This window comes from Trichosurus vulpecula, chromosome 5 (assembly GCF_011100635.1).
Source record: "Trichosurus vulpecula isolate mTriVul1 chromosome 5, mTriVul1.pri, whole genome shotgun sequence".
Classification (NCBI taxonomy): domain Eukaryota; kingdom Metazoa; phylum Chordata; class Mammalia; order Diprotodontia; family Phalangeridae; genus Trichosurus; species Trichosurus vulpecula.
The window spans coordinates 1,106,936-1,134,187 of record NC_050577.1 but is presented as its reverse complement, the minus strand read 5'-3'; the positions used below and the strand labels follow the sequence as shown (position 1 = coordinate 1,134,187).

Here is a 27,252-nt window from a genome sequence, read left to right as displayed (position 1 = left end):
ACATGTCACTTAGGAAAGCACTTTAAATCTGAGTACATTCAATTGGGCATAATTAAAATATCAAGATCCATATTCTTCATATACATTTGCCACTTAATTTTTTAAGTAGCTTGAAGTATCTGCCGTGTGAATCCAGAATGAAATGGCGTGATTGCGTTACTGTCATATCGAGCACATTTACTTTAAAACATAATGAGACCCGCCCCCACCCCTTTCACCATGAGCATCCTGGCATGTTGAGAGTGGACCCAAAGTAATGGCGGTCTTTGTTTCTAAGGGCTCTTGGGGGGTCATCCCCCAAGGCCCAGCAAAGAAGCATTTTGCCTCTGGCCCATTGTTTGAAGTAGTCTCTCATTTCCCTGTGAAGGGAAAGCCAGCAGAAAAACAGAGCCCATTTGGAGCTGGTTGTGGAGATGCGCTGGGACCCCCCCAGCTCCTGAGGCTGGCCACCTAGAGAGCTTCATCTAGGAACTGTGCTGACCAGGAAGAACCAGGTCCTTCCCAAGAACTGCTGGCCCAGCATCTTAGGGTGGCAAGGGTCTCAGAAGCCTCCGAGAGAGCAAGACTCAGTCACGTGGAGCTCCCCCTTGTTTTAGCCTTCTTCCTAGACTTAAGCACCAGACAAGCTAGAGGCAAAGTTGGATGTTTTGTTATTAATTTTAAAATTGCAACCTCGAACTCCCACCTGAATTTATTAAATAAACTGGAGAAAGCTCTTTCCCATTAGTATCTACTTAAAACTCTATTAAATCCTTTATTGATTAAATACTATGTAATTTGTTAGCTAAGAAAACAAAGGCAGATTCTTATTTATGATATTTTGGCCATGAGGAGGATAGCTACCAGTTGCCTCAGACCCTCGCCATAGCGGCAGGTGACTTTTCTTCAATTTCCAGCTCGTTCTGGGACTGTCTTCACACCCCTTCTGTCTTTAAAGGAAGAGGGACATTGATTCTCCCAGAAAAGAAGTTGCCTTGGTCCTTTTCTCAGCCATCCCAAGGAGCAGTCTCTGCAGAATGGACTATGAATCTTCCTAGAATTCTCTATTATTTCATCGTAAAATAACCCCGAGGAGAGGTCAAAAATTCATGAAGTTTCTCCTCACCTACTTTCTTTTTACTTCTCCAGACCCTACCCATCGAGTAAAGCTCACCCACATTACATTTGTCTTTTAAAGGTACAGCTTAGTCGCAGTCTCCTTTCCAGACAGACCGTCTCTCGGGAGGGCATCTTACCAACTCCTGAGGCAGACCATTCCACTTGGGGGGGGGTTGATGGTTCGGAAATAGTCCTCAGCATCAAGCTTCAGAGGCCTGCCTCCTTGTAGCTTTTCCCCATTGTCTCTTTTTCTTGTTGGTCACTTCAGTCATGCCTGATTATTTGTGGCCCCATTTGGGGTTTTCTTGGCAAAGACACTAGAGTGGTTTGCCCATTTCCTTCTCCAGCTCATTTTATCTATGTCCTCACGGGGCCCTTTCTTGAATGAATGTCGTAGGATCTCTGTGGGCTAGATGACTCTACATCTAGGGTGAATGGTTTAAAACTGGTGCAATATTCCCAAAATTTAGAACACGCTGGTTTGGGTTATTAGAAGACATATTTTTCCCTGAGTAGTTTCTCTTGCATGTTTGAACTGCTGATGAGAGCATGATAGTCCTGTCAGTGAATTATCACGGCCAAGGAGAATTGAGGGATGAACCTTGGAACCCAGCCATGCACACGCGTGTGCTTTCTGCTGCTCGGCCATCAGGACATCCATATGACCTCCCAGTAGCACCAGCAGGACTTCCAGGGGGGATGTACAAAGCCCAGGCTCTCTTCAGGCCCAGCTATGATCCCACCTTCAGCAGGAAGTCTCCCCAGCCCCTTCCTTCCAGTGCTCTCCCTTGGTCCATTCTCTCGTCTTTGTGCTGTATACAGTCGCTTGGGAGACGTTGCTTGTCTCTCTCATCAAACTGTAAGCTCCTCAAGGCAGGCACCGTCTTTTGCCTCTTTTTGTATCCCCAGAACTTAGCACAGAGCCTGGCACATAGTAGGCTTCATCTTAGTCATTGTTTATTGACTGACTGGAAAACTGGAAAGCAGTTTGTCAGAAAGATGGATGTCTTACACCATATGCCACATCACGCTCAAATTTTTTGCATGCCCAGATTATTAAAAACCAGAGTCTTTTCAGAATTGGGTAGCTGGCTCAGGCACTTTGATTCCTCCTATGGCTATTCTTTTTAAAAATACACAGTTTTTAAGCTTATGCACCCATTTTTTCTTACATTGCCCTGATTTCCTCCTGTTTCTAAAAATGAACAAAATTGATCAATACATTGAAAAATAGAAATCTGCCCATTCTCTGCAGTTTTCCACGCCCACGGACCGTCCACTTCTACAGAGGAACAGGACAGGCGTCTTCTCACATCCCTGTTTTGAGATCAAGATTGTTCTTTGTAACATTCATTTCCGACTGTTTTGTGTTCACAAAATGTGAGATAACTTCCCCAAACTTTCCTCTCCCTTTTCCACCTTGAGGTCTACCTCTTCTCCCTTTCTTTTCAGACCATGAAGAAATCACACACACACACACACACACACACACACACACACACACACACACACGCATGCACACACACACACACACACGTACACACCTGCCTTGTTTTGTTTCTTAGGATTACTTATCAGGTCATGTGCCTCTGTATCGTTTCTCTTGACTACTAGGTTTATATAGCACAAGTTTCTACTCAGTTCTGGTCTTTTCATCAGGAATGCTTGGAAGTCCTCTGTCAGATGAGCTGGAGAAGGGCATGGTGCACCACTCCAGTGTGTCTACCAGGAAAACCCCAGTGGGACGCGACTGAAATAACCAAACAAGGGATAGAAATGGAGAAGCGAGACAGACGGTTCTTGTTCTGGAGACAGCAAAGTCTAACTGGGGGGAAAATGCACAGAAGAAAGTCCAGTTCTTGAAATGTGACACTGGGCCCTTGTTTTGGTCACGGCTTTCGTTTAGTCCAGTGATGCCTAAATTATGTCCCTCCCCTTGATCTGTTTTCCAGGTCAGTCATTTCCTTTTGTCTTTGTATGAACATTTCTTGTTCTTCTGTGGAGTCATTAACTTGGGTCCATTGTTTGATTAAGGTTTTTGTTTTCTTGTGCTGAGGGGCTAATTCTCTTTCCATGTCTTTCCTCCATGACCCTCATTTTTGCCCTACTCATTCTCGTCTCTCTCTCTCTCCCCCTCTCTCTCCTTCCCTCCCCCCACTCCCCATCATTCTCTCCCTCCCTCCTCTCCTTGGAATTGCACATCTTCTTCCTCTTTCTGTTCCTTGGCAGCTATCGGGCACCACAGTGGATAGAGCACTGGGCCTGAAGTCAGGAGGATCTGAGTTCAAATCTTGCCTCATATACATACTAGCTCTGTGACCCTGAGCAATTCACTTAACCCTTCTGTGACTCAGTTTTCTCAGTTGTACAATGGGGGATACTAATAGCAGCTACCTCTCATGGTTTTTGAAGTATCAAATGAAAGAATGTAAAGTGGTTTGCACAGTGCCTGGCATAGAGCTCCCCTCAATGCTACCTATTCCCTGTTCGTGGTAACCCCCAGAGAAGCAGGAAGCCCGCTGATGGACTTCCCCTGCTGTACTGTCTGGTCTCGGTCCTGCTACCAGAGATGGAGGGTCCATTATAGCACAGTGGACAGCTCGCGGCTGGTTGGCTGGGGTCATCATTCCATTCCTGTCAAAGGGAGACAACTGAGGTACAGTCTCCCCAATGGGTGTGTTTGTTGGCTCTCTGCCATCTCGAAGTGGCTTTGATCTGGACACGGAGAACATTTCACAGGGAGCAGTTGTCCCTGGATCACTCATCTGGTGATAAGCACCTGGGTTCAGGTGGGGCCTCTGGGTCTCCCGTCTCCTGTTGTGTAGACTCACTGCGCCCTGCCAAATCGCCTTTGGGACGCTGCCCTCCTCTGTCCCAGGAGCTTGTCTGTTTTCCTGCAGCTCTTGGAAACCGATTTTGCCTTTTCACCCCCAGAAGTGGTGGGAAACACCTTCCCATCTCCTCTTGAGCCCCTGAGAGTTCTTGGCAGCTTGGTGCTCAGCTGTGCCTTGATGATTATTTTATGCCAAAGAAGAGGGGTGGGTTTCCTGTGGGTATGTCTGCCTGGTACAAACTCTTGGTGCTGATTTGGAATTGCAGGAAGGCCAAGTTCCTTCAAGGCTCCCTCTGAAATAGAAGTTAGGATGAAAATTGAGGTTAGCAGAGTTTTAAAAATGGATTTTTCTAATAACCTTGGAGCTTCTCTCCCTCAGCTTGTCCCATTTTGCCTGAAGCATTCACCACCCTCCAGGTCTGCCTCCTCTGTGCTCAGTAGAACCTTCTTGTTAACACTCTCTGGCACTGTCCAAGGACAGCCTCTTCTCAGGATTATTTTCAAATTATAGCAGAAACTAATTAAGTTGAAATACAGGTATCCACAAAACAAAACCCCCAGGTCCCAGCCCTCATATTGGGGGAGCCCTCTCCAAGGCGAATTGCTCCTTCTGTGATATCTCCCCCACCCCAAGGTCTCCTTTCAGACCTTCACCTGCTGCCTCCACCTCCCCTCCCCGAGTTCCTTCAGTGACATCCCTCCACCTGAGGAAGTTGTATCTAGTCACCAGGTCACTCCCCTGTGATCCTCAGCACAGGTGGGCCCTGAAGAATGCTCCTCTGTGGCCTCCACAGAAAGAGAGTCAGGGCCTAGCACTTCAAACACTGTGTAGGAGGAAAAGAGAGTATCTTTCCTGCTCTTAGAGGTGTTTGTGAGATTTGTTTCAGCTTATTTTCCCCCCTTAGACCCTCACCCACAACCGCTTGCAACCCACAGCCCAAGGCCTAGGAAAAGAATCTTCACAGAAGTGCTAACTTGTACCCCTCCTCCATTTGGTGCCCTCTCCAAGGGTGCAGGGAAAGGACCCAGCCAAGTCAGAAGACACCTGGCTTTGGCTGAGCCTGAAAGCTCCCTTCCAGTGCTGTCCTTGGAGTTCAATGGGGCGTTCTTAGGGCTGCCACCGCCTCCTCTTCCCACGCCCTTCGCCTCTTTGTAAGAACAGCTCCTCAGAGCAAGTGCCGTGCTGTTTCAGGGCACGGCTTGTGGGATGGAACAGAAGAACGGGCAGGAAGGATTGGGGAAGCATGAACTTGACTCCATGGGCTTATTCAGATGCAAAAGGAGGTGGAGGATGGCACAGTGCCCAGGATGCAGAAGCCTGGTGGCCACATCAAAAACATGGATGTGAAGAAGACGGCGTTCCTCCGTTAGCATTGCGAAAGGGGCGCCCTCCTCTCAGATGTGTCACGGGCTGTGGCTAAGAATAGGGAGCTCTTCACACCTCCTGCTCATGTTGGCGATAATCCTGCATTAATGGTGGTATACAGCTGTGAATGAGAGCATGGGAATGGAACCCTTGCCTGATGTGCCTGGCCCCTCCTCCAGCCACATTACCATGCTCACGCTGCCTGCTGGCTTACATGTGTCTTCCACCCCAGGAGGAGGCCGGCATCTTGGGGCAGCCGGACCTTGGCTGGTGTTGATGACTTTGGGTGTGGCCAGGGGCAAGGGGCGTCGCTTTTCTCAGGGTTTCCCTTTTTGACTTTCAGGCTGGAGGCTCACAGGTGATCTTCACAAACCCACTAGAAATCGTCAAGATCCGCTTACAAGTTGCTGGAGAAATCACTACGGGTCCTCGCGTCAGTGCCCTGTCTGTGCTCCGCGACCTAGGCTTCTTTGGAATCTACAAGGTAATTTCTCTCAGAACCACCTGACTTCTAGCAGCCAGGGGGCACCACAGTGCCCAGTGGAGGTCAGGCTGTGAGTTAGCAAGACCCAAGTTAGGCCACGAGGGGTCACCATGGGCCACCGTGGTGCACAGAGGGGAACTGAGCCCTGAGTCAGCAAGACTCGTGTCGGGCCACAGGGGCACAACAGTGTCCAGCGGAGGTCAGGCTGTGAGTCGGTGTATAAACAAGGCAGTAATCACAATTTAGACAATAACTGTCAAAATGCTTCCATGATTCTGTATCGCAAAACACAAGAGACTCTCCACGTAGAAGGTAGAGATGTAAACCATTTATTCAGACATCAGAGGACCAGATCCCAAAACCAATAAGCCCATTCCATCACAGCATCACAGCAGAGAACCACTCCATCCCATAAGTGTCCATACCCTGCTGGGGCTTTCCCACAAACAAACTCACTCATACCCACCACAGATCTGCTCTCTCCCTCAACATTTCCTGTGACACACTTTCCTTTTCCTCTCAGCAAGCTCCTCCCACCACATGTGACTTAGGCTTCCTGTGACGTAAGCAGGTCCCATGGCCTATTAATGGATAGAAAAGATCTTCAAATCTAAATTGTCATTATAGTCGGTCCCAAGATCTTTCTTATCCATTACATAGGTCGTTTGGGGCAATCAGTAGGAGTTTTGGCATAACTGGTGTCAGTAGAACTTTGTAACAATATAATGGGGATAAGACAACATAAGCATATAAAACAGTATCATCCTTCTCTGACTTGAACCAATGGGGCCCAGAATCTTGGGGTAAGGGATGAAGGTCTCGTCCTCCATAGCCTCTTCCTGCTGAAATTGGACACAGAGCTGCCCCTGCCCCAAGAGGTCAAGAGGTCAGTTCTTTAGCAAGCTGGCATCTGGAACTTGGTTGACTCCAGGTCCAGGGATGACACATCACAGTCGTGGACGGGTCTAGAGGTGACATCCAAACACATCAGTGACATCTGGCTTAAGCAATCAGGCATCTGCAGGTGGATGGTACTAAGCCTGCAGGAAACAAATCTCACAAACAAATTTAACAGAGAAAAGCCAAAAAGAAACAAACAATCATAACCTCATTCACTATAGAGTATGTGAGTCAAGGATACAGTTTGATAATCATTTTCTCCTGGATAAACAGTAGTTACAGTATTATCCTTTCCATATGCTATAATTTCTGCAGCCTTTAGAACAGCATCCGGCTTCTGTTTTACCCATGCTTTAGCTCCCAATTTTATTCTATCAGTAAACCAAACCCTTCCTTTCCTCTGATAGTTATTTCTCAAGGAAGATCAGTTTTCACAAAGGGTATTGTTTCACAAGGAATAATAATCAGCTGAACTATTCTGTCATTGGTTCTTTACCCAAATTCTGGAACGTCACAATAATTTCTCCTTGAGAATTAGAATCTATCACTCCAGCCAATACATGTATTCCTTGAGCTGCTAATCCTGATTTAGGTAATATCTGTCCAAAATGATTCTTAGGGAATTCTCATGCATATCCCAGTAGAGATTTTTCTTCTCTTTTCTATCCAACCAAAAGTCCTCTAAACAATGTAAATCATATCCTGCCAAACCAGGTATTCCTATGTCCCCTCATAGTCAATACTCAGCATTTGAGATCTTAGTGTTTGCTGTTTTCTAATTTGTAGATTTGGGGTCATCATTCTGGCTGGAGGTGTACTTCCTCCTAACAGTCTATTATTCAGATTAGGTAATGCAGTTAACAAATTATCCTTCCAATGTTGATATGAATTATTAGAACTTAACTTTCTTAACTGTTCTTTCAGTAATCCATTCATTCTTTCAGTTAACCCAGATGCCTGTGGATAATAGGAAATATGATATATCCACTCTGCATTGTTTAACATACAATACCTCTTCATTTCATGCCTTAGTTATAGTATTTGATCCATTTTTCTAATATATAGTCAGATTAATACGGGGTCGATAATCCCGTCTGTGTGTTTCTTTAATCTGAGCTGGGGCTCGGCCTATTTCCTGTTGTCCTTGAAGGTGTGACTGACTTGGATACAAGGATTCAAGGTGTGTATGATTTGCAGGGGCAGTTCTTAACTTTTCTGTTCCATGTGCTATTAAGCCCCTTATCTCTGTACATTTTGTATAGCTCTTTAGTTGGAATACCATCTATTCTTTCAAAATCTACTGCTGCTTTCAATAGAGCAGTAAACATCGCCTTTCTTGTCACTGTTCTGATGTTGAATCCACTGGCTATTCACTCTTCTCTCTCTCAAGGAAATTTATCTTTTCCCCAGTCTCCTAAGTCACTTAACTGTGAAATCTTACCTAGCACCTTTGAAAGAGGATGCTCTAACTCCCTAATTGGGTGTTTATAAGCAGGAGGAGCTGTCTTAACTATTAAATTTCTATGAGAGACTCCCAAAAGAATATCATAGTATGCATTTATGTTTGCCATCATAATACCAGTCTTCATCACCTGCTCCTTTAACTTTCTCATACAGTTCCTAAGTGAATACCAAGACCTATCTGCACTAGGCCACATAGAATCGGTTGCATATTCTGTTACATCCTTCAAGTGCTAAAGCTAACAGACTAATCGTCCTGTTACCTCCTTGCAGATTATGATCCCTAAAAACCTGCTGTACAAAAGGATTCTGACTAATGTTTATGAATTTCGTACAGTCCGCACTATCCACAGATACTCCTGTGCTACCTTCATCACTGATTCTCACAATCCCATTTCTTGGGTAAACCTACTTAAAATATCTGTGATTTGCTGCTGTGAAAAATCCTCCAAAACCTCTCTGAACACTGTATTATTATCTTGGGTTTCTTGCCTCCTCCGCTGTATGGGGCACACTTCTGTCTGAGGATCTAACAATGTCTCATTCTCTGCGTGAGGAGCATCGTGTGACAAAGTATCATCTTGTGCCTCAGCTTCCAGTATTGTATCGTTGTTCCTGACTCTCTTCTCCTGTAACCATGGCAACCAGACTGGTTGTTAGACTCAGCCTGGGCTGGACTGAAATGCACTTTTAACCTCCTTGGCTCCCTCTCTTTTCTAGCCAAATTAACAGTAAAATCAGTCATTTTCTGAGCAATAATCTGTTCTTTGGCCACCTAAGATTCCCCATCTTGCTGTGGCAAAGAAATATTCTCATTTGAGTTAGACATTTCTCTAATCGTCTTCTCTCTCGTGACGGTCTGTCCCAGCTTTCATATATAATACAATGCACTGTAAAATCCAGCCTTTCCTAGAGAGTGCTGTTGGCAGTTCTCTCCCTGGCTTAGCTTTAAGTTCTTGTAAACATCTTTCCAAATCTCTAGGTTCCCCACTCTGTAGCTTCTGTTCCTAGTTTTCACACAAACCAGTGCCCATTCCCTTGCTAGGGAGGAATAAGTTACCTCATCCTGTCCTGGAATAGCCATCTCTTCCTCCAAAGCCCTTCTGCCTCCAGATAGAGATCTTATACCTTGTGATTCCATCCTGTTCATTGCCAAATGTATCAGCAAGGCAGTAATCACGATATAGACAGTGATGGTCAGAATGCCTGTGTCGTTCTGTATCGCAAAATAGAAGACTCTCCACGTAGAAGGTAGAAGAAGTGGGCCATTTACTCAGACGCCAGAGAACCAGGCCATCGCAGCAGCAGAGAATTCAATGCACGGTATTACAGCAGAGCGCCACTCCATCCCGCTGGCGCCTTCCCACAAACTCACTCACTCATACGCACCACAGGTCTGCTCTCTCTCTCAGCATTTCCTGTGACATAACTTCCTTTTCCTCTCAGCAAGCTCCTCCCACCACATATGACTTAGGCTTCCTGTGACAGAAGCAGGTCACACGGCCTATTAACGGGTGGGAAAGATATTCAAATCTTAGTTGTCATTACAGTCAGCAAGACCGCGTCAGGCCACAGGGGGGCGCCATAGTGCCGGTGGAAATCAGGCCATGAGTCAGCAAGATTCAAGTTAGGCCGCCAGGGGACGCCACAGCGCCCCAGAGCTGACAGCAACAAGCCCCTCGGTTGACACCTAGTCCATGGGTCAGAGCTGAGGTTCAGGGCCCCCTAGTGAGCGCTGGACAGAGGCCCAGCGTTGGGTCGGCCACCCGGCCCTTTGGGAAGCTCCCCGTCTCTTCCTCTCCCCCTTCCTTGGCAGTGAGCGCTTACTAAGCATCTACTACGTGGCGGGCCCCGCTCTAATCCAGAGAACGGCGAGGGCCGGTCCCAGCCTCGTGGTCCCAACCAGATAGATGGGGGGAGGTGTCAGGAGAGGCAGGAGGGGAAGCTTGAAGGGCGCTGGGGCGGAAGCGAGGAGGGAGAGGGCCCCTGGCCTGGGCCAGAGCGAAGGTGTGGACTATCCGAGTGGGGGAGGGGCCAGACGGCCCCCACCCCCGCCCAGGGTCTGGCTCCAGGGGGTGGCTGTGTTGGCAGTGAGGAAGGGGTCTGCAGAGACCCCCCAGGGACTAGGAAGAGGCTGGATGTCAGACATCTGAGATGGGTGGAGGCCGTTGGAGAGGCCAGCTTGGACCATCATCCCCCCTAGGGATGGCCGTCACGTCCGTGGGAGCTGAGGGCCCAGCGTGGAGATGTCTGGGTATGAGAGAGACTATGAGGCAGGCCTGCCGCAGGAAGGGAGGGAGGGAGGCCAGGAGGGCTGTTCACGCCCAGTAACTTTGGAGGGTGAGAGGCACTGAGTGACGGAGGGCCTGTGCGGCCCAGGCTGGAGGGAAAGAGTATTCCGGGACGCTGGAGAGGGAGCGAGGCGCAGCCAGTGCTTTGAGGGGCAGCCCGGGAGGGTCGGCAGAAGACAGAAGGAGTGGGGGACGGAAGCGGGTGCAGGGATGGCAGAGAGCGCAGTGGAAGGGCAGGGATGCTTGTGGCACAGGGGCAAGGGGCCGATGGAAGATGGGAAAAGGCGTTTGTGATGTCAGTAAAAGGCTCAGAATCCCAGGGATGAGGAGGGGGAACGGGGTCAGAGTGGGCTCGTCTGTGAGGAATAAATTCAGGTCAGCGATGGGTCCTTCCAGCTCAGGCTGAGGTTATAGCTGAGGATGGGAAAGTGGGAGCACACTGGGGGGCAGGCTCCGATGAGGTAGCTGGTGAAGGTGGAGGAGCATCCTTGGAGGGAGCCAGTGGGAAAGGGGACAGAACCCTTGTAAGAACCATGCAGAGTCAAGACAAATCTGGCAACGGCTGTGTTTAGTGTGTATATGGGAGTCCCCTAGAAGAGGGTGCGGCCACCGTGGATACCAGCGTGCATACCCTCTCCCTTGTTCCTCTCTCCCTGTGTCCTTAATTACTTTCCTTTGGAGTGAAATTTGTTTCTGTACCCAGCTCTGTGTGTGTGCGGGGGAGAGGAGGGGGTGTGGTGTGAGATGTGTGAATGTAGGTGTACACATGTGTATGGGGGTCTGGTATGTGTGTGTGCACATGTGTGTTTTCTTCCCTCCTTTGGCCACTCCATGTAAAGTGGGGTTCACACATCACCTGCTCCCCATGCCTCCTCCTCTTTTTTATACAGTCTTCTACTTATGTACCCATGTTATATGAGAATTTCTCCCAGCCTTACTACTCTCCCTTCCCCTCCCTCACTCCCAGGCTCTAGGTCTTACAGACTCCCCCATGACTCCTGATGATATCAGGGTTCTAAGAGGACACATGTATTAACACCCCGTTGTTCTTCTTGTTGTCCTCGTTCAGTCATTTTCGGTCATGTCCACCTTTTCATGTCCCCGTTTGGGGTTTTCTTGGCAGACACACTGGAGGGGTTTGCCATTTCCTTCTCCAGCTCATCTTACAGATGAGGAACTGAGGCAAGCAAGATTTAAGTCACTTGCCTGTCGGCGGCCGGACGGGTGTGCCCCACAATAGCACCCCGTGCTCCCCGACTACCGCCTCACACTCACCCTGCCCACGGGTCTTCGGATGTCTCCGGCTCCTCCCGGGGGACGCGAGAGGAGAATCACCAGACAGCCACCGGAATGCGACAAGCAGGTTTATTGCAATGGCGTACCAGAAGTCTTACACAAAATCCCGCTGACCCTCTCTGGGGCGCGCCTTATATTGGGTGTTTCGGGTTGGCTCCTCCCCAGTTCCTCCCCGAGGGTGGAGCTCCTCCAGTTGGAGCCGCCCCGGTACTGACGTGACAGAAGCCACACAGGCACTGCTGCGTCAGCAGGTCCAGACTCCCTGGCGTCTCACTACCCTCTCGGGGGGCCTAGGTCCAGAGCGCCCCTAACACTTGCCCAGGGTCACCCAGCTGGGAAGTGTCTGAGGATGGATTTGAACTCAGGAAGATGAATCTTCCTGATTCCAGACCCAGCACTTTATCCACTTTACCACCTAATAGAGGGTCAAATACTTCATCTTTGTTTACTCGCTCGTATTTACCTTTCTGTGTTTCTCTTCACTCCTGTGTTTCTTCACAGCTCTGATATTCTCATCAGGAGTGTTTGGAAGTCCATTATTTTATCAAAGGTTCTTTTTTTCTCTATAGAAAGGGTTATACTAAGTTTTGCTGGGTAAGTCATTTACCTAGATCCTTTGCTTTATGGAATATCATATTCCAAGCTCTCCACTTCTTTTGAGTGGTGGCTGCTAAATCCTGTGTGATCCTGATTGTGGTTCCCGGGTGCTTGAATTCCTTCTTTCTAGATTCTTGCAGCATTTTTTCTTTTACCTAGAAGCTCTGCATTGGGATTGTAATGTTCCTGAGAGTATTTATTTCCTTTCTATTTTCACTTTGCATTCTGGTTTTAAGAGCTCTGGGCAGTTCTGTGATTTCTTGAAATAGAATAATGCCTGGGCTTCTTTTGAGGATACGGCTCTCAGGTAGTCCAGTGGTTCTTAAATTATCTCTCTTTGATCTGTTTTCTACGTCTCTCGTTTTTAATACGACAGACTTTAAACTTCTGGTTTTTGGTTCAGTCTTTCTACTTTGTTTGACTGTTTCTTAGTCTCTTGCAGTCATTAACTTCTTTTCGGTCCATTCTAATTTTTAAGGTTTGGGTCACTTGGGTAAGATTTTGTACCTCTTGTGCCAAGCTGTTAATCTCTTTTTGTCCATAGCTCTCGATTGAGATTTTCCAGTTGTTTCCTTTGGTGCTTTTGTTTAATTTGTAAAGTTTTTTTTTTTTTTTTAATTCTTCATCTTATCTAGGAATTCCAGTTGAACTCAGGCCCAAGCTGTACTCTTTTCTGAGTCTTTGCTTATAGCTGTTTTGGAGTCGTCCTCTTTTTCTGAGTTTATATTTTGAGTATCCCTTAATAACGCTTTATGGTGATTTTTTTTTTTTGCTTGCTTATTCTTCCAGACTATTTCCTGACTTTGAACTTCATGTTAGGGCTGGGCTCTGGGAACTTGTGGAGGGAGCATAGGGGCTATTTCTACTGTTCTTTTCCCAAGGTCTTGAGTGGTGTATTAATTCACAATTTTAGGGACAGCTCAGATTGGAGAACCTGCAAGCTTTCTGTGTGCCCAAAGCAATCCAAGGTGAAGTCTGTTTCCTGCCTCTGCGCTGAGCTAGGTTTGAGTCTGAGCAACACATTTGGGGACTTGCCCCTCTTGAGCGTTTCAGCTGACTGCTGCTGGACTCAGCCACCGTCGGCCAGCTGTAGGTTCAGACGGACATTGATTAAGCACTGACAGTGTGCTAGGAACTATTGCTCGGTGTTAGGGTAGAGATGTGGGTAAATAAACATATCCACAGTGGATACAAGGGAGTGGGGGAGGTGGAAGGCTAGAACCAGCGTCTGGAGGGATTCGTGGCAGCTTCATGTTTGTGTCTTTTGAGCAGAGATTTGAAGGAAGAAACGAGTGATCAGAACTGCTGCAAAGGGGGAGCCAGTGCCAAGGACTGGACATGGACGTGGAAAAGCAGAAGGTCGCTTTGGCTGAACCATAGAATATGCACAGGATAGGCCGGCTTAGGTTGTGAAGGGTCCTGAGGTTCCCAGAGGCAACGAGGGGAGATGTTAGAGTTGATGAAGTCAGGGACTGAAGGCTGCCTTGAAGAAATCCCATTGCTGGCTGTGTGGAGAGAGCCTAGCTTGGCGTGGAGAGAAGGGGATGATGGGAGAGGTGTGCTGGAGGTGATGAGATTTCTCGGCTGGGATTGGTGGCGAGATGAGGTCACCAGGTGAGAGAAGAAGGCCCAGGGTAGGAGTTGGTAGCCTTGGCTCTTTGATCTCCAGATAATGGGGCTCACTTAAGTGGTTGCATCACTCGTGGTACCTTTCCTCCTGGTTTTCTCATCATCTGCTGCGCTGGCAGCATCACTTCATTGCTTCCTCCAAGTGGGGTCCACCGTGGTCCTGCCCTAAGCCTGCCACCTGCCCACTGCTTTTATGGATGCTGCCTCAGCTCCTGCTTTCAAAACCAAGGTCCATCTTAGGTCTCAGAGATCCCTAAGCATGTTCCTGTGCCTGTTCTCCGCTCTGCCCACTCCAGGTGGCCACGCCAGTCTTGGGATTCTTCTTCCCACCCTCTGGGTGGGAGCCTAGAGGGTGTGCTCAAGCTTCCCTGCTGCTCGCCCCTGGGGTGGAGGTTGCCTCCCTTGCCTTCCCATCACTTCTGACTCCCTCAGTCCTTCCCCTTCTCCCCACTTCACATCTTGAGTCTCTCCCCATAGACAGTGTCTCACCCCCGCCTACAAAGCTGCTCTGGTACCCTTCATCTTGAACAAGGGTCCCCATGGTCCTGTCATCCTCCTGCCATCTTGTCCTGGGGCTCCATCCTTTGAACGCCCCGATCATGAACATCTGCAGCCATGTCTTTGTGCTGCCTCTTGGCACCCCTCATTTCTCAGGTCTGCCTTTTCTCCCACTGCTCTCTTGAAATTCCTCTCAAAGGCAGCCAGTCCTTTTCTGGTTGAATCCTAAGTGGCTGTTGTCCTCCTGGCCCGACAGGGTCCTGTCCCCCACGGCTGCCCAGGGCTCCAGGGAAGGGCCCCGCGCTGTCGTTCCTCCCGCCTCTCAGCAACCCTCCCCTGCTCATCTCGGCTCTGTTGCTTGGGGTCTGTGTGACAGACAGCCTGGGCTAGGCCTCCAGTCTTTTCCACCAGTCACCGCGTGACATGGACTCAGGGTGTCACTGTTGGTCACTGTAGCTTATCAAGGAAAGACGCAGTCCTGGAGAAGCGGGTGTGCCCAGCCTTCCTCCCTGCGTGGGAATGGGGGTGAGTTTGTGAGACTGCGGAATCCCATCCTGCTCCTGTGTCTGACTCTTCCCTGGGGAGTTTTGTCTGTCCGTGAGATGCCCCTGGGCTCCTTTCCCTCTGCCTGAGATAAAGATTCAGTCTTTGCCCGGGGCTTGGTCCTGACCACTGAATTACATCAGGTTTTGTTTTTAATTCGAAGAAATGTTGATCACCCTCATCTCTGTTTTCTGACTGATTTTCAGTTTTTGTAGCTTTTTATTCTCACATCATGCAGTGTCTGGTGTTTGCTCTCTGTCCATGGAGCCAGGAAAACCTGGGTTCAAATCCTGCCTATGTCCCTAGGGCCCCTTCATGCCTGATGTCTGAGCCGTGGGTGTGTGGTGCCCTTTGTGAAATGGCTGCCATGTCTGTAACTGGGGAGGGTAGGTCGGGCCAGGCCCACTACAACACAAGCCCAGTGCTAGGCACAAGGGGGGAGGGCCCCTCCCAGGCCTGGACCTCTGCACACATGGGCCCTGCCCTCAGCCAGATTTTTAGGGAGCTTTCACTGCTCCTTCACTGCCCTCGAGCTGAGCCCCCTGAGGTAAGGACAGTGTCCAGTCCAGCTGGTCACACCTTGCCAACCACAAAAGTGGCTAGGCCTTGAGGACGAAAGAAAACCCTCTCAGAAATCACACGCCAGGAAAGGGAAGAGAGGCTGAACCAAGGGCCTCTCCAGCTGCCGGGGCCAGCTGTGCCTCCAGCCTGACTGTAGGGGCAGGAGAGTGTCTTCAGAATGGGCTTTCCTCTGCCCCACATATCTGCAGCTTCAGGAATGGAAGGAATTCCTTCCACAGTGTGGAAGGAATCTCTGAATGAGGTGGAAGCAGGCGGATGCGGAGCTGGCCAGGCCAGGCCGGACTGGGCTTCAGGGCTGCGGATGCTGCCAGGAAGGGCTGGGTGGGGCCTGGGGGAGCCTCAGGCCCTGGAGCCTAGGGTTAATCACGTGGAAAAAGCCAGAAGAATGTTCAGGGATCCAGAGATGACTTGCTGCCTATTGTCTGTCGCTCTGGGATCAAAATAACAATTACCCACGCCCAATAAATCCTCCACCTGGAAGGTGGGTAACAAAAGGCCGGCCTAGGAAGCCCTTCAATCACCTGGGCAGACAAGGTGCGCCACTGTGGGCTTGAATGCGGCTGGTCCCGCGCTGGCATCTTTCCCTGAGCTAGACAATATGCATTCACTGCAGGAGGCCGGGCTAAGCCTCCGGCTCCCAGACCGGCTGGCTCCTCAGGCCCAGCCCGACACAGAGGTGCCTTTGTGAGGCTAATTACCTGGCCCTCGCTGGGAAAGCCTTTGTCTGCAGCCTTCTTCTCTGGTGAAGCCAGAGCAGGACAGACAGACAGACAGAGCTCAGGGGCTCGGGAAAGATGGGGTGGGAAAGACAGAGGCCCCAGCCCCAGTTGAGCATGGATTGTTTGCCAGCGCTGTCCGCCTCCAGAGGCCACAAGATGGGTCTTTGGCCAGTCTCTCTGGGCCTTCCTAATTGGCCAGGGTTGTTTGCAGACAATTAACCTGAAGTTAAATGAGGCCTGCCTTGAACATGCCTTCCCAGATGAGGAAGGGGAGATTCAGGGACTGGGGGATGCTGGAGGGAAGCCAGAGCCCATTCTTCAGCCTGATCCCAGTTTGGTCCAACCTTGTTTACAGGGCAGGTCAGCCCTCAGGCAGGTCACCCCTGCACAGGTTAGCCCAGCCCCTACGCAGGTCAGCCCCCAAGCAGGTTTTCCCTTCTAACTTGTGTCCATGTGAATGTCCATGTGAGTGAAAGCGCACTGAAAACATGCTGGTTCTGGGGTTCCAGAGGGACTCACCCCAGAATCTCCCTCACATCTTCCTCGAGGAAGGACAATTAGTTGCCCATTTCTCCCAGAGCTGGTTACTTTAGACCTGAGGGAAGGTGTGGGATGTGGGATGGCCGCTGCAGGCTGGAGCCCTGTGCTCATGGCTTCCGCCTGCAGTGTGAACACTAGCTTCCACCACAGTCCTATCCATGGGATTCCTTAGGAATTCTGGGAGGACAGAGCAGCATACCTTAGTGGTCTTGGCTCAGCTGGGAAGTCTGGGGGCCTCTCCCCTTCTAGTCAGCGGCTGGTGCCTGGGGGCCAGGCTGTGGCTGTTTCTGGATGCCCTTGGAAGCTCAGGCCTATGGAAATGTGGGTGGGTCTCCTAAGGCCTGGTTGACTCTCAGGTGCTCCAGGGATGGAGGATTCTTATCAAACATGCCGCTTTCTGGGTGAATCTCAGAAGCAAAGACTGGAGCCTGTGTAAGAAAGAGGAGGTGCCCCCCCCAGACCATCTTCTGACTCCATTCATCATGGTGGACAGGGTGGCCCGGAGGCCATTAGCTGGCTTTGGGGGTTTTTCTAGGTGCTCCCATTCCATGGAATCTTGTCTGCCCCTGAGGTCATGGCCACCTCCATCCTACTGCACAACCTGGCAGGCCCTAGAGGTCTCTTCCTGAGCCCCTCCCCCCCATCAGCTTGTTCAGTGGCACAGTAATGAGTGGGCTGAAGGCAGCAGGCCACAGTCCACACTCTGGACAGTGTTTGCCCCTGGCACGGTCAGAAGCAACACTTACCTCCTGGATGGTGACTTTGGCGGGGCGTAAGGAGACACTTTCTTGCCGGTTTAGAAAAAGCAACCCCTTCAAAGATGCCCCTTTTGGGGTAGCTTCCACAGATCCCCCAAACATGGCTCCTGAGTGTAGGGTCCTCAGGGACCCCCTTGGCTCAGAAGGAGGACAGGGGGAGAGGATGGAGTCCTTCTGGAGCTGGGCCTCGCCCTCAGCCCCACCCCCCAGCTAGCCCTGAGGCTCTCCCAGGGGACTGCATCTCTTCCACCTGTTCTGGCCATGGTCATCTTCTCGAGGCCCCGTAACTCTGAGGAGTTCCATCTCGCAGGGGGCTGCCAGCCCTATCCAGCCAGTGCTCCCCTCTTCCATGTCCTTGTCAGTGTTCCTCCTTCCCTGGGCCATGGTCCTAGGCCTTGTCAGCCCCTCTGACCTCCCTGGATCTCCCCTCCCCTCTCCAGTCCTTCTTGCTTGCTTGGGTAGAGGGTGGCCATCAGGGCTGCAGCCAGGTAACACCTGGGGAAGGCCTCTGCTGGCATCCAGCATTTCCCACTGGGGGCCTCCTCTGGTGGACCAGGGGACCCTCCCACTGCACTCTCAGTGCCCAGGTGCGAGCTCTGTCCTGCCCCAGAATCTCCCTCCCATCTTCCTCAACTCCATTGAACGGTCTTCCTAGGTCATCTCCCCACCCTCTGCACAGACGGGATGACAGAGCATCTGTCTTATGTCTGAGGACCCACAGGGGCCCCTTTGCAGTGTTTGGGTGCACGGCTGCCAGACCCCAGACCCCCCAGCCAAGACTCCTCCTCTCTGGTAGCTCTGCCCACCTCCCAAAATGAGAGCAGAGACCAAGTGCCTTCAGCACGTCAGAAATGGCGCGATACTCACACTTTTCTTCCACCTTGCAGGGGGCCAAAGCATGCTTTCTGCGGGACATCCCCTTCTCTGCCATTTACTTCCCCTGCTATGCACATGTGAAGGCATCCTTTGCTCAGGAGGATGGGCACGTCAGCCCCGGCAGCCTCCTCCTTGCAGGGGCCATTGCTGGTAAGTACCCTCACCCCTTCCCATGTCCTGCCTCAGGCCGGCGTGCATGATGCAGGGAGGTGGACGGACCAGGCATGGACGATCTCTGGGCCCCCCACCCTGGGGTCTCAAGTCCAGGAACCTTCTTGAGGTTCCACCAACACCTCCTGCCTAGAGGAGAAAGAGCTGGATGTGGGCGGCCCCAGGGAGACACCAGCTTTCCCTGCACTCGATGTCTCTGTGAGAAAGCTGGGGAGAGAGGTGGGGCCTGTGTGTCAGGAGTATGCAAATGTCTGTGTGCATGTGTATGAATGTGTGCAGATATGAATGCATGCAAGTGTGTGAGCATGTGTTCATCAGAAGGCGGGCCCCCTGGGCCAGGGTCTGTCCTTCCTGGCCTTGGGTCTCTGGCCTCCCCCATGGGTGTGCGCTCATGGGCCGAGGAGTGCTCATTGATGGGCTCTGCCCTCCCAGAAGGCAGCTGGCTTCTCTTTCCTGATGTGAGTCCCCAGAACCTCAGGGTGGGGGCAGTCTCATCTCCCACCTCCAGGCCTTTGCATAGCATGTCCCCCTGGCCTGGAACACCCTCGCTGCTTGCTCCCATCTCTTTGGACCTTCTCTGTGAGGCCTCTCCCAGTCCTTGCAGGTGCTGGCACCTCTGTTCCCACTGCGACTGCTTGATCTTTATTTTGTCTTGTTCCTTGTGGACGTGTCTTCTCGTTCCCCTGGTGAACCATCAGTGTGATTTTTGTCTTTGACTCTTCAGCACCAAGTGGAGAGTCCCTGGGGTGCCCCTGTTGGGGGAGAGATCAAAAAGGCGTTGATTGGGCAGGAAGAGAGGGTGACGCTTTCACCGGGTCAAGTCCAGACTTAAGGGTTTGAATGATCCAGGGTGAGGAAGGTGTGGTCAGCCCCGAAAACCACACCTTCCTGGATGATGGCCGGAGACAAGGGGTCATCATGTTCAGCTCTGGCCTGAGTCATCAGCAGTAGCATGGGAGGCGACAGCCAGGAGACTCGGGAAGCATGCCCTCTCAGGGGAAGCGCAGAAGAGACAGGCGTTGGAGGCTGTTCCTTTTCTTGTGAGTCGGCTGCCCACTGGAGAATGGCCAGAGCACCCAGGGAAGCTGTATCCTGCCGGCTGCTAGCCCACGCATAGGGAGGAATGGCTGCCTGTCGGTCAGCCAGGCCGGCACTGGTGACACAGACAAAAGGGAAGCAAAGCGCTACACGTGAGGAGCTTCCCTTCTCCGGCAGGGGGGCTGCTCGTCCACCTTTGGTGCCCGCCCATCAGCTGGGGCTCCCACACATCAGCTACATCCAGTGGACCTCAGCAGATGGGCTGCTCCACTGAAGGGATCTGACAGGCTCAAACCCGTCGGTGACCCGGCGGGGTGAAGACATCCCCCAGTGGAATGAGCGGAGAAGAGCCACGGAGGCGGCTGAAGCAGACGCTGTGGAGCATTCAGAGCTCAGTCAGGCATGGAAGACACCAAGATCACGTGCTGCTTCCTGGGCCATCCCGTCCTGACTTTTGTTGCTGGACTCCAGTGACTATGGAGGAGAGAGTGCGGCTGAAGACTGCAGCTTGGACTCCCTGACATCAGACGTCACTCTGTGACATCATCGGTCCTCTTCAGAAAACAGAGTGTGAACAGCAACAAAGATAGCCCCTCTCCTCCTTCCAACCACTTGGAAATCTGCTTCCCCAAACCCAGTGTCTCTGGGCCTGTGCCAGGCTCCCTTGCTCTCTCTGTCCCAAAGCCTGATGAGAATCAGACTCAGATGGATTTCCCCTTGTTGGCTCTTCCACACCATTGTGATGCCTTGCTTGAAAAATTAAAGCGATTCCTCCAAGTGCTTCAAAACGCAGTCCTCTTATGAAATGTGGACCCGGAGAGCTCTTCATTCCTGTGACTGGAGGACCTCGTAACGTGGCCTTCTTAAGATTCGTCTTTGGAGAGTGGCAGAAAGAGAGGAGGTTTCTTTCAGCAGGAACGCGTGTGAAGGTGTGGCACCAACACACAATAACCTTAAAAATCATCTGTTGGGAAGATGAGCCAGACCATGCTGGTTTGGACAGAAAGCATCAGAGAGTTGTTTAGCCTGAAGAAGAGCCAGGGCGTGTTAAGCCACTGCCTCTGACCAGCCTGGTCTGGAAACAGTTTGAGACAGTGTTGTCTGCCTGTAGCTGCCTCGCTTTGGAGAAAGTCGTCCAAGGGTGATGTAGGCCGGCTCTTCCTGCTTGGTTCCTTTCCATTCATCACCATCCATTGTCACTGGAAATCTTCCAGCAAGGACTTGGGGGACAGTGTCTGTCCCTGGGCAGAAAAGAAACGAGGCATCTTCAGGTAGATGAGAGTGAAGCTGGCAAGCTCAGCTGTGCTGTCTAACTATGGTGGGGTAGGGGGCTGCCAGCAGCCACAGAGACACTTCAGGGAAAGGCAGTAGAGACCTCACCTTAAAGAAACCTGACCCTCATAACCTGGCAAGTTGCTAGCCTGAGCACAGTTCTCCCATTTGCTTCTCAACTTGAAGCTAAAAACGTGGATAACGTGGGGGAAGTTTGGAGTCCAACTTCTGGGCAGGGGGTGATGGGGGGAGGCCCTGCTTGAGGTGGGCACAAATGTGTGCACAGTGGGGCTACACCTCCCACTAGGAGAGAGGAGCAGCGCACCTGTTCAGCTCTTAACTAGGAAAGCTGTTTTTACGCAGAAGTAAAATGCTTCCCACGAATGGCTTGTGTTCCTCCTGCAGGTATGCCAGCTGCATCTTTAGTGACCCCTGCTGATGTGATCAAGACAAGATTACAGGTGGCAGCTCGGACCGGCCAGACCACCTACAGCGGAGTGATAGACTGTTTTCGGAAGATCCTTCGAGAAGAGGGCCACAGAGCCTTGTGGAAGGGGACAGGGGGTACGGCCAGGGAGGCGACGGGTGGCCTGTTGGCCCTGGGGGGAGAGCTTAGAAGCTTGCGGGATGGGGGCTGGCCTTAGCTTGCTGTTCCCCTGTCTTCTCCAGCCCGTGTGTTCCGGTCGTCACCTCAGTTTGGTGTGACACTGCTGACCTATGAGCTGCTACAGCGTTGGCTCTACGTGGATTTCGGGGGCATGTGAGTAAAGGGAAGGGTGGGTAGGACCCCTCTCTGACCTCTCAGAATCTCACTGTGACTCTTTCCTTTCAGAAAATCGGCCCCAGCTGAGCCTGCTGTGAAATCCCTGCATCCGCCCAATGCCGATCACGTTGGGGGCTACAAGTTAGCAGTGGCCACATTTGCAGGCATCGAAAACAAGTTTGGACTTTACTTGCCTCGGTTCAAGCCATCCGCGCCTGCGCCCTAGGTCTCTCGGCCCAGCAGCCTGCACTGCTGACCCGTTGGAGCGGGGGGCCGTCTTCTTCCTCTCCCTTGTCTCTTGTTCAGATTAAGGTTGGGGCTTTTTATCATGATCATTGTGTGGAATCATTTGGGGTTTGTGCTTCCTTAACCAGATCACGGTGAAATTCCTGCTCATGATTTGTTCTTGGGGCTGAGTCGGGCCCAACCTTGCCTAGTGTTTGGGTGACCTGAGAATGAATGGATGGGAGAAAGAGCCAAGTTACAGACGGACACAAGGGACCCTTTCCTTGGGCTGGAAACATGGCCCAGGCCACGGGGCCTGGAGCTGGAGACAGGAGAGGGCTAAAAGCCCTGACTTTTTTTAAAATTCCAGGATCTGCCACCCTGGCATCAGGTTTTCAACACTGACACGCACAAGCTCTGGCTCTGGATCGTATTATGAAACATTGATGTGAAACACGTTTTTGTGTAATGCAAACCACATTGACTGTTCAGACCTCGGATTCTGTTCCCGGCATCAGGCTGCTTGAGAAAAGGGCTGTGTCCATCCAGTCTTGGTGCACCCTGGCCGTTTGCTCTCCCATTGCATCCCACACGCGTGCGGCTGGGCTCCCCACTCCAGGGGCCAAAAGGCATGCAGACCAGGTCCCACCCCACCCACCTTGCAGTTGCTGCCTCAGTCTTCTCTTTACCCTGAATCATGTCAAAGACAAAAATGGTCTCTGATTGGTGCCTTGAGTCACGTTTGTGGGGCTGTGTATTTATTTCTGAAGAGAGAAATAAACCCTTTCAAACAGTCATTTGAATCTGATTCTGTTTTGGACTGGGGGCCATTTCCTCCAGATCAGATCGCACCCGTATTGTCCCAAGCTTTGGGAAGTCTCTCCCATTCGGGTAAGTCAGAGAGGGTGGCAAAGATTGGCGTCTTGGGCCTAGGCATACCTCAGCACCTAGCAAATTCAGCCCTAAGATTAGGTGTAAAGGCTTTGTGAAACTCCTGCCCCTGCCTCACTCAGGCTTCCCTGCTGGGGCAGAATGGAGAGCAGTGGGAAGCTACTCAGCCCCGTGAGATCATGGTGAAAATGATGGGGGTGTTAGGTAAGGGAATGAATCTTCTGGTCCTCTGTGTGGGGACAGAGCAGGGCCAGGCCTGTCCAGAACAGTGTTTCTGAGCACCCCAGCACCGATCTTGGGAGGGAGGTTTGGGGGCTCCCCCATGTTAGTGGTAAGGCAGGATTCAGACTGGATGAAATGGGGCTTGTCTGGTGGGTCTGTAGGACAAGCACCCCCTTCCCTGAGTGAACATTGAGCAAACACAATGAAATGGGTGCCACCTTTTTCTGGGAAAAGTAAACTGGGCCTGGGGCTCTCAGGTTCTCAGTAACACAAAATACTTTGACCTCTTTTGAGACAGATGTGGGCTTTACTCAGGCCCCCACTCTTTACCAACTGCCTCACCCATGAGCCCAGGGCCCAAGTATGAGGACTGCCTAAACCAGCCTAGAGTCTCCAGAGGTGCGGCCCTGGTCCTGCTCGTGCTCTCTCAGGGTCTTGTTCATCTGCTATCCTAATGAAACAACATGGTTGGTTTGGAGATTTCCAGCAGTTAAGAGGGCTTTGCTTGAGGTGAAACCATGGTGCCCCCAATCCAGAATGACCTTAGAAAGGAAAGTGAAGCAGCCACATTAATTGTCCTTGTGTGTGGCTCTCCCCAGACAGCTGCCTGCCAGTGGTCCCTTCACTCTGTCCACCAGGGCCCAGGTGCTCAGTGGAGACATTCCTAGGGTTCCCAGAACCTGGTACTGGACTGAGCATCTCAAGGAAGTTAGGACCAGCCTGAGGCCTTAGAGGCACCTCTGAGAGACATGCCCTATCAGCTCATTGGTCACAGGAAGCTTGATTTTTCTTCAGTGCAAATTGAAGCAACTCTGAGGCTCTACCTCATATCTGTCACATAGGAGAAGGAGAAATAACACGCGGAAGACCATGGTACAGTAATAATAACTAACATTCAAGTGTTTGCAAAGCTCTTTATGAAGACATCGTTCAATTCTCAGAACAGCCCTGGAAGGGAGAGGCTGTTATCCCCATCTTATAGCTGAGACCTACCCAGGGTTGCGTCTGATGCTGGATTGGAACTCAAGGCTTGCTGCCTCCAGGTCTGATCTCCACCCTGCCATCTAGCTGCTTCAGGCATGCTCATGCCTTGGAGAAACCAGGAGCCGATCCAGCCATTCTGAAAAGCGATTGGGAACTAACCCAGGAAAATGCTCAACTTGTGTACCCCTCGACCACCTATACCCCCAGAGAACTTTTTAAAAAGGAAGAGAAAAAGAATCCCCATATACAGACAAAAGGCAGCGGCCAAAAATGAGAAACTGAAAGGAGGCTTTCCTCGGGGAATATGAACGGAAGGGAATGTTACTGCACCATCAAGAGATGAAATAGATAAAATCAGAAGCCAGGAAGACCCTGCAGCCAGATGCAGAGAGGAGCGAGTAGACGCGGACAACAGCAGAGTGCATCAGTCCAATGGTGACGCTGGCCACCCGCCTCCCACCAGGCGGGGCTGCATTTGCCATTGGCCTCTAGTGGGCTCTGCACATCCATGATGACAGCTTTATTTTTAATTTAATTACTATAGTCCAGAGAAGGTGGTGGGAGGGACTGATTTTAAATGCACGTAAAAATAGTTTGTTTTTTTAAAATAAGGCAAGACCTTGCAATATCACTTCTAGGTCTGTATCCCAAAGAGATCATAAAAAAGGGAAAAGAACCCACATGTACAAAAAGTATGAACAGCAGCTCTTCTTGTGGTGGCCAAGAATTGGAAATTGAAGGGATTCCCACCAATTGGGGAATGGCTGAGCAAGTTGTGGTATATGAATGTAATGGAATACTATTGCGCTATAAGAAATGAGGAGCAGACAGACTTCAGAAAAACCTGGACTTATATGAACTGATGCAGAGTGAAGTGAGCAGAACCAGGAGAACATCGTACACAGTAACAGCAACATTGTGAGACGATCAACTATGACAGACTTGGCTCTTCTCAGCAATGCAAGGATGTAAGACAACTCCAAAGGACTCACGATGGAAAACGCCATCCACATCCAGAGGAAGAACCACGAAGTCTGAATGCAGATGGAAGCACGCTGTTTGCACCTGTTTTTTTTGTGGTCGTTTTGTTTCTTCTTTCTCGTGGTTCCTCCCGTTGGTTTCAATTCTTCTTTACAACATGACTAATGTGAAAAAAAAATGTCTAATGAATGTATATGTAAACCCTCTATCAGGTTTCACGCCATCTTGGGGAGGGAGGGGGAGAAAATTTGGAGCTCAAAATCTTGTGGAAGTGAATGCTGAAAACTAAAAATAAATTAATTAGTTTTAAAATAAGGTAAGCATGCAAATGTGGGGTGCACAGGAAGTCTATCCTTTCATCTTTTCCTGCTTCTGACCATTCCTGGATGGATCCCTCCTGGCAGGCCTGGCTAAGAGGAATTTCTTTTTGCTTGTGAGTTGATGGATTGATCAAGATGGCACATACACAACATCCAAGAGTTCAAGATGCCAGCTGTCAGCCCTTATCTTCATTTTGCATTTGTTGAATTAGGGTTGGGGTGGAGGTAGTCACCCAGGAGAAGGAAATAAGCATTTATCTAACACCTACTGTATTCCAGGCACTGTGCTAAGTGCCTGCAGATATCTAATGTACTGAAGTTAATGAAAAAATAATCCAATTTCTGACTGAGGTCATCGCATTCTAAGGAGTCAAGATGGGCAAATTTCCTGTACAAAGTCCCACGAGGTGAGATGATCTGGAGCAGTTTGGGGTTAGGGTGGATGGATCTAACCCCCTTTACATTTCACCCCTTGATTTAGAGAAATGATTTAAAAGTAAAATAGAACCCAAGGTCACAATGTCCAACCCGCAATTTTTACTGGCCCGCAGAGCTAGGTCTCTGGACTCAGGGTTTATAAAGTGGCAGTGTCAAAATTCAAACCTCTGATTCCAAAGAGTGCGGTGTTCCTGGTTACAGTAAGATTCACAGCCAGTGACTAGGAACCCAGAAGCATGGAAAGTCTGGAAGGATCAGAAGCAGAACCAGGACAACCTCGCGCACCACGGCTGCAACGCTGACCAAAAAGACTGGCCAAGCACAGAGCTGTGGCAGCGACGTTCCGGAGGGAAGCGCTTCTCTCTTTCCCCTGCCCCGACGCCCCAGCTTTGTTCAGTGTATCGGGGCTGACTTTTTAAATGCTTCAGACGAGATCGTGTCTGTCGTTCTGTGCCTCTGGGCAGCAACGTTCCCCTGTGCCTGTTTTCTCATGCTCCCAAGGTTGTGAGGAGCGAATGAGTTAACACGTGTAAAGTGCTTTGCAAACCTAACGCACTGTGTAATATTAGAGTGGGTGTTAGTGGTATTATTTCTTGTGATAGCCTTTTAGAGACTTGAACACAGCTCTTCTGTACCTATTGAGTCTTCCCTTCTCCAGGGGGCCAGATTTGCCCACTTCCTCACGAGACTAGGCCCTTCTTCATCCTGGTTGTCCTTCTGTCATGCCAGGACAGACGGGAACACAAAACTCATTGGGCCAACATCAAGGACGGATTGGGGTACACACACATCCCAAGTCTCCCTCGTTTTGTATTTGCGACCGTTTTGAGTTTTTTGACCCCAAAGAGAAGTCTTTCCATTTATCGCCACCAAGATTCCTATCTCCTGTTGTGTCCTCCCTCCCTCTCAGTTTTGTGCCTTCTGCGTGTTTAATAATCATACTCTCTCTTCTTTGGGCCGATCCTGGGTTCCCAACGCGGGGCCACGCCCATTGCCGGGGCACATTCCCCGCCGATGACGTCATCCCGCCCAGCCTGGGTCCGCCGGACTCTTCGGTCCTCTAGTCCCTTTGGTCCTCCAGCCCGAGTCCTTCCCTCTTCTCTACAGGAAGAGTACCAGAGACTTTTGCTAAATTAATCCACAACATTCCCCGCTCTGCCAGCTTTGTAGCTCCGTCTAAAAGGGAAATGAGATGACTCTGGTACCATCTGGCTCTTGGAGACCACTGCTTCTTCCAGAGATTCCCCAAACCAACTTATAAGAAATCATTCAGTCTCCCCACGCATCCAATGTCAAATTCCCTGGACCACCACTCAGCTGCAGGCTGGGCTCTGCTTCTCCCACCACATCGGCCCCCTTCTCTAGGCAACGCCTCTCCCGACTCCTCCACCCCCACGATATGCTCAGCCCCTCACTGGCCCTCTTCCATGGGGCCTTTTTGCACCGCCCTCTCATCTAGGTGGATACAACCATTCT

General features: G+C 50.6%; 1 protein-coding gene across 1 annotated transcript in view; it reads left to right on the top strand.

Moving 5' to 3' along the window:
- Positions 1-22,737, top strand: part of SLC25A13 (solute carrier family 25 member 13) — a 105,672-nt gene extending 82,935 nt beyond the window's left edge. Inside the window, exons 14-18 of the mRNA XM_036759762.1 lie at positions 5,641-5,781; positions 18,483-18,621; positions 21,358-21,516; positions 21,622-21,712; positions 21,785-22,737. Coding sequence (XP_036615657.1) covers positions 5,641-5,781; positions 18,483-18,621; positions 21,358-21,516; positions 21,622-21,712; positions 21,785-21,941 — 687 coding nt within the window. The 3' untranslated portion in view covers positions 21,942-22,737. The remainder of the gene's footprint in view (positions 1-5,640; positions 5,782-18,482; positions 18,622-21,357; positions 21,517-21,621; positions 21,713-21,784) is intronic.
- The last annotated feature ends 4,515 nt before the right edge of the window (positions 22,738-27,252 follow it).